General features: G+C 44.6%; 1 protein-coding gene across 2 annotated transcripts; it reads left to right on the forward strand.

The window, feature by feature from the left end:
- The first annotated feature begins 837 nt into the window (after positions 1 to 837).
- Positions 838 to 6416, forward strand: LOC118342663 (zinc finger protein 2 homolog). 2 transcript variants are annotated; one of them, XM_035681274.1, is made up of 3 exons: positions 838 to 998; positions 2767 to 2964; positions 3705 to 6416. In XM_035681274.1, the coding sequence occupies exons 1-3, from the start codon at positions 935 to 937 to the stop codon at positions 5702 to 5704; spliced, it is 2262 nt and encodes a 753-aa protein (XP_035537167.1). In that variant the 5' UTR covers positions 838 to 934; the 3' UTR covers positions 5705 to 6416. The 2 variants fall into 2 exon arrangements, with proteins under 2 accessions (XP_035537167.1, XP_035537168.1); XM_035681275.1 differs by having other exon boundaries at positions 2767 to 2958.
- The last annotated feature ends 279 nt before the right edge of the window (positions 6417 to 6695 follow it).

Here is a 6695-nt window from a genome sequence, read left to right on the forward strand (position 1 = left end):
GAGAGTAGGGCATCAGATGTGTTCTGACTGTTTATCAGACATTAGACATCACCAATAGACACCCTTGGGAAAGAGGAATATAATAGAGTGATTTTCTTTGTTCTGGTTAGTTGTATCCTGAGACAACTCAGTTTGCTTGTATCCTGTGTTGATACAAATAAATCCTGCATGTGGACCAAAGTCAACCAGGTCACTGAGTCAGCCAGTGGAGGATGGAGGTTAATGTCACACTTCACAACCACAGACTGGGGCGGAAGGAGATCAGTGTGTAGGGACTTACTGCCACCCCCAGGGGCCAGATTCAAACCCACGGACGCGGGAGCACGGTACTTTGTACGTGGGGTGCCAGCTCTCAAACTGCCCAGAGTCTGTGGTTGTAAAGTGAAAATAATCATTTCTCCAATAGGGGATCAATAAAGTTCATCTTAATCTAGTCATTTGATGTAAAAAGAGTCTTTTTCTGTTACACGTCTGGTAAACGTTTGTCCTCCAGGTTTGATTAAATATTGTCCAGTTTCCAGGACAACAGAGATTATTTCAGGGCTGTAACACACAATGTTCTCAATAAAGTTCATATAAAACCTGCACTTAGAGCTTCCGGTGCTACTTTTCAGCCCTTCAAAATAGAACTAGAAATGAAAACAAAGAAAAATAAAACATTGAATTAATAATAAAATAAATAAAAACCATATCAAAGTCACAGCTTTAATGTGTCAGTTATATAACTATAATTTGTATAAGTGTAACAGTGTTTACAGTCACAGCTGTTATATTAGTATTTATGACACACAAGTTTTATTTTGAAGGCCGCTAGCGGAAGTGAGTGTTGTTGTTTCCGCAGTGTGACGTACAGGCTGTTAGCAGTGGACCGTTAGCTGAATGTAAATAACAACAACCGGTACCGGTACCGGTCACTGCAGGAAACAGGACGGAGATGGACCGACACCGGAAACTGCTGGACGGCGGTTCGAACCCGGAAATGAAGCTGAGAACTACAGGTCTGGTTTCTGCTGCTTTACTGCTCAGCTAATGATGCTAAGCTAACGTTAGCTGTTAGCCGCAGCTTGCTGCTGTCAGTCGGGGCTAGCCTTAGCTTAGCATTAGATTAGCCTTAGCTTAGCGCCTGTCTTTAAGGTTTTTTGTTATCCGGAAGCTAGTTCACATTTAACCTCAGACTGTCACCATGGTAACGGGTGAGATCACCATGGTAACGGGTCTGTTCATCGATTGATTAGTAAGTGGATTTATCAGCAACTATTGGCATCAATTCATGATCAATACAGCTGGGAGAGTTCAAACTCGTTATAATGCAAATAATATTTAATTTCTGAATTAAGTGACAATAAACATAAATAAATAAACAATAATCACCAGTAGAAACCGGATTGATTAATGTGATTGATACAATATTGATCTTGTTTACTACGATGTACTGTGATGCACATGGTAACCATGGTGATGGAAAAATATCTTTGATCACTGATTATGGCTTTACATCCAGACTGGGTATTTATGTCTTTTCCTTATGATCAATCAATCAATCAATAATCTGATGGTTCAGATTTCTCTCTGGAATCTGACTTTTAATTTGTTTGTGTTTGTTTAGATATTTGTGTTTGTTAGATAATTGATTGTGTTTGTTTAGATATTTAAATGTGTTTAGATATAGATTGATTGATTGTGTTCATAATTCAACGCAAGAATTATTGATCTTTACGGCAAACTCACTCACATTATTACTAATTATTCTAATTACTTTGAACATAAATAACTAGTTTGGATGTAAAGCCGTAATAATAACAGTATATATTGATTATTCATTTAATAATTGTTTACATTTATTCACATACTGATACCGATACTAATAATAATACTAATACCGATACTGCATTCGGCGATATATTAATATTTTCCAAGCGGCCACCATTAATCTAACAATCAATAGCCGATATGTTCGCCCAACCCTTGTACCTACGGTAGGAAAACGAATACTATCACGTTTTCAGAATTTGGCAGCGTCTTGGTACCAAAGTATCGGTTCTTGTCCCTAACAGAGTTTGACAGGGGGCCCAACTGTCACTGAAGGTCTACTTTCCTTTAGGACCATCTAGTGGTCATCAGACCAGGTTTTCTAGGTGGTGCATCAGACCAGCAGTTCTAGTGGTCATTCAGACCCAGTTCTAGTGGTCATCAGACCAGTTCTAAGTGCTTGATCAACCAGCGGTTTTAGTGATCATCCAGACCAGGTTCTAGTGTTCATCAGGAAAACCCAGGTTCTAGTGTTCATCAGCCAGGTTTAGTGGTCATCAGACCAGGTTCTAGTGGTCATCTGACCAGGTTCTAGTGTCATCAGGACCAGGTTCTAGTGGTCATCAGACCAGGTTTAAGTGTAGAATCCAGACCAGTTTTAGGTGATCATCAGGGACCAGGTTCTAGTGTCATGCAGACCAGGGTTCTGAGTGTTCAGTCCACGACCAGTTCTAGTGGTCTCAGGGACCAGGTCTAGTGGTCATCTGACCATTTCTAGTTGGTCATCAGACGGGCAGGTTCTAGTGGTCATCAGACCAGGTTCTAGTGTTGATCATACCAGGGTTTTAGTGTCATCAGACCCAGTTGCTAGTGTTCATCAGACCAGGTTCTGAGTGTTCATCAGACCAGGTTCTAGTGGCTCATAGGACCAGGTTCTAGTGGTCATCTGACCAGGTTTTAGCGTTCCATTAGGATCATCCTTTCCTTCCTGATGTCTCTGTTTCCTGTTCTCTGCAGATGTCCAGCAGCTGTTGGTTAGTAAAGACGAGGTTCTCACTAGAGACTGGAACCCCAGTCTGAACCAGGAGGACCCAGAACCAGCACACATTAAAAAGGAACAGGTGGAACTCTGGACCCGTCAGGAGGGAGAGCAGCTTCAAGGGTTCCTGTTCACTCCACTTCCTGTTAAGAGTGAAGATGATGATGAAGGTTCGGGTAGGATCAACGTGTTTATTTAAAATGTTCTGAGGAGAAAGGGGCACTAAGTTGAAGAGAACCTGGTCTATTAAAGATAACTTTATGTAGGATTTACTTTTTCACCCATCTTTACGTTATTTAGAGAACCTGAAGGAGATTTCGAGGAGTGCTTGTGGATAATGAGAGGGGTTTGTGATCCTTGAGGTGGTTCTATTGGTGCTTAAGGTAGTACTTGTGGTCACTAAGTTCAAGGGGTCCTGTAGGAGGTTCTAGTGTTCCTTTAGGTGGTGCTTATGGTCATGGAGGTGGTTGTTCTAGTGGTCCAAGAGAAGATTCTAGGGTTTCTTTTGGAGGTTCTATGGGTTCTTTAGTTTATTTTATCTAGTTGTACTACAAGTGGCTTTAGGAGGTTTCTATGTTCTTTTAGGTAGGACTGGTTCTCAAGGTCCAGTATGGGTCTGTGGATGTGGTGTTCAGATAAAAGGCGTATATTGGTCTTTAGGTAGTACTTTTAGTTATTAAGGCGATTTTACTGATCCTTCACAATGCTCTAAGGGTCCTTTAGGTGGTGCTAGTGATTCTAAAGTGTTTTTATGAGGTACTATAAGTAATGTATTTGCTGCAGCAGCCATGAGTTCGATTTCGATCTGTGGCACTTTGCTTTCTCTCCCCCACCTTTTCCTGTCACTTACACCATTTGTGTTTCCTGCACAGATTCCATAAAGACTGTAACTCTTTGTGTTTACTGTGTCCTGCAGACGTCCAGCAGCTGTTGGTGATTAAAGACGAGGTTCTCCATGAAGAGTGGAGCCCCAGTCTGGACCAGGAGGACCCAGAGCCCCCACACATTAAAGAGGAACAGGAGGAACTCTGGACCAGTCAGTCAGAACCACATAGACAACCTGATACTGACTCTTCAGAACTAAAGACTGACGTCCAAGATGGGGACTGGACCGGGACCAGAGAACCTCAGTCTGTTTTAAACTCACTAAAGATCATTGAAGTCCCTGTTGGAGATCTGAGAAGTAAAACTGGAAAGAAAACCTACAGCTGCTCTGAGTGTGGGAAGATATTTGGCCGCAGTCCACATCTAAAGATCCACATGAGAACCCACACAGGAGAGAAACCGTTCAGCTGCCCTTTCTGTGCCAAAAGCTTCACACAGAAGGTCAACCTGACATACCACATGTCCGTCCACACCGGGGAGAAACGCTTTAGCTGTCGCTTCTGTGACGAAAGATTCACCTGGTACACTCAGCTCAAGAGCCATCAGTGTGTGTGTGAGTCCTCGCACCTCCACCAGACCGACGAGACCAGAGAGACAGAGACCGGAGACAAATTGTTCAGCTGCTCAGAGTGCGGGAAAGTCTTCAGCCGCAAGGACAATCTGAATATACACATGAGAATTCACACCGGAGAGAGACCATTCAGGTGCTCCGTCTGTGGGAAAAGCTTTAAACACGGAGGACATCTAACGCAGCATATGTCCGTCCACACGAAGGAGAACAGGTTCAGCTGTGACGTCTGTGACAAAAGATTTACATGGCTGTATCAGCTCAAAAGACACCAGTGTGGTGGCGAGTCCTTGCAGCTGCACAGGCTCAGGACCCATCAGGAGGAATTCCCATTTGCTCCTGTCCCCGTGAAGAGCGAGGACGAAGGGAAAGCTCAGTCCTCACAGCTTCATCAAAGAAAGACTAAACCTGAGAGAGAGGACTGTGAAGCACCAGAACCAGCCAGGAGCTCAGAGGACAGGACTGAAGGACTAAAGGTTGAAATCACTTATGATGATTGGACAGAGACCAGTGGACCTCAGTTAGATTTAAACTCTGTGAACGTCTCTGATGTTGACCTGGGATGTAATACTGGAAAGAAATCCTTCAGCTGCGCTGAATGCGGGAAAATATTTGGCCGCAAGGAACATCTGCAGACACATGCTAGGATTCACACTGGAGAGAGACCGTTCAGCTGCTCTGATTGCGGTAAAACATTTGGCTGCAAGAGGTCCCTCTTGGGCCACACCATGAGCCACACTGGAGAGAAACCCTTCAGCTGCTCTCAGTGCGGGAAAAGATTTGGCCGGATGGTGAATCTGAAAACACATGAGAGACTTCACACTGGCGAGCGACCATTCAGCTGCCCGTTTTGCGATAAAGGTTTTACGCAGAAGGTTCACATGACTCAACACATGGCCGTCCACACAGGAGAGAAACAGTTCAGCTGCAGTGTCTGTGAGAAAAAGTTCACGTGGCTGTCAGGGTTCCGACGACACAAGTGCAGCAGTGAGCAGTCGGAGCTTGAGACCGAGGAGAACTTAGAGGCAGAACCAGGTGAGAAACCGTTCCGCTGCCGTCAGTGTGGAAACAGATTCAACCACAAACACAACCTGCAGGATCACATGAGAACTCACACAGGTGAGAAACCATTTAGCTGCTCAGTGTGCGGGAAAGGCTTCACTTCCAGTGGAGCGCTGAAGAAACACCTGAGGACTCATTCAGGAGAGAAACCATTCAGCTGCTCCGTCTGCAGCATCAGATTTACACAAGGCGGGAATCTGAAACGACACATGGCTCAGCACATGGGACAAACCCGAGAGAAACCCTTCAGCTGCTCTGTCTGCGGGAAAACCTTCACGCAAGTATCAAATATGAGGAGACACATGACACAACACATCACCACGGAAACAGCTGAGTCAAAAGAAGCAGGAAGTGAAAGTAAGAGTCTGTTAACGGTTGACAAACTTTATACAGTCACTTAATGCCAAAAATGTGATTCATTGGAGAATAATAATATATAATAATAACTTCAGCAGTCGCTGCTTGAAGAGTGTGTGTAAGAACGTCCAATCAAACAACCCACTACAACAAACCCAAACCAGGAAATAGAAAACAGCGTCTGTCTCAATGTTCTTTTTGCCTTTAATGGATAGTGACAGCAAAGGGCCACAAGTTGGACCCGAACCCCGGGCCGCTGCAGCAAGGACTCAGCTGTGGCACCAGCTCCATCAGGTGAACCATCCTAGCAGCCCAGTTCAAACAATGCCAATCAGGCTGTTTCCAGTACGTACACCGGGTCCTCCGACAGACTCCAGAGACACAGCGTTTAGACGAAGGTAAAGTGTGTGAAGCTGGTGTCTCTCCTCCACTGACCAACCACAGCGCAGCGTGGAGTCAGCGTTTTTAGAGGTTGTGATTCTCAGCTTCAGCTCCTGACTGGAGCCCACGGGGTCAGAGTTCAGCAGAACCAATTGCAAACAATAACAATCTGCTATATGTCGCACATCTGGATGTTCTTCATAATAAGTGTCGGAATAAACTTCAGTGTGTTTGTGGCTCATTAGAAAGAATAAATATAAAGAATTACAGTTTATATTTACACTGTTGATCTCTCTCTATTTACACTGTTGATCTCTCTCTATCTCCCCCCCTGTGCTGACTGCAGTATAGACTCTCCTCTCTCTATCTCCCCTCGGTGGCCTCGGACTGCACGTATAGACTCTCCTCTCTCTATCTTCCCCTGGTTGCCTGACTGCCAGTCATGTAGACCTCTCCTCTTCTTATCTCCCTGGTGGCTGGACTGCCCAGTTATAGACTCTCTCTCTCTCTCTCTCATATCTCCCCTGGGGCTGACTGCAGATATTAGACTCTCTCTCTCTTCTCTCTATCTCCCTGCGTGGCTGACTGAGATAGACTCTCTCTCTATCTCCCCTGGTGGCTGACTGCAGTATAGACTCTCTCTCTCTTCTCTAT

This window comes from Morone saxatilis, unplaced genomic scaffold (genome assembly GCF_004916995.1).
Source record: "Morone saxatilis isolate NCDOM2014 unplaced genomic scaffold, NCSU_SB_2.0 Contig9, whole genome shotgun sequence".
Classification (NCBI taxonomy): Eukaryota; Metazoa; Chordata; class Actinopteri; family Moronidae; genus Morone; species Morone saxatilis.

Excerpts from the sequence above, each read along its gene's own strand:
- LOC118342663 (XM_035681274.1), top strand. The coding sequence starts at position 935 with ATGGACCGACACCGGAAACTGCTGGACGGCGGTTCGAACCCGGAAATG. Across the intron at positions 999-2,766 it reads AATGAAGCTGAGAACTACAG|ATGTCCAGCAGCTGTTGGTT; the intron begins GTCTGGTTTCTG and ends TGTTCTCTGCAG. Across the intron at positions 2,965-3,704 it reads AGATGATGATGAAGGTTCGG|ACGTCCAGCAGCTGTTGGTG; the intron begins GTAGGATCAACG and ends TGTGTCCTGCAG.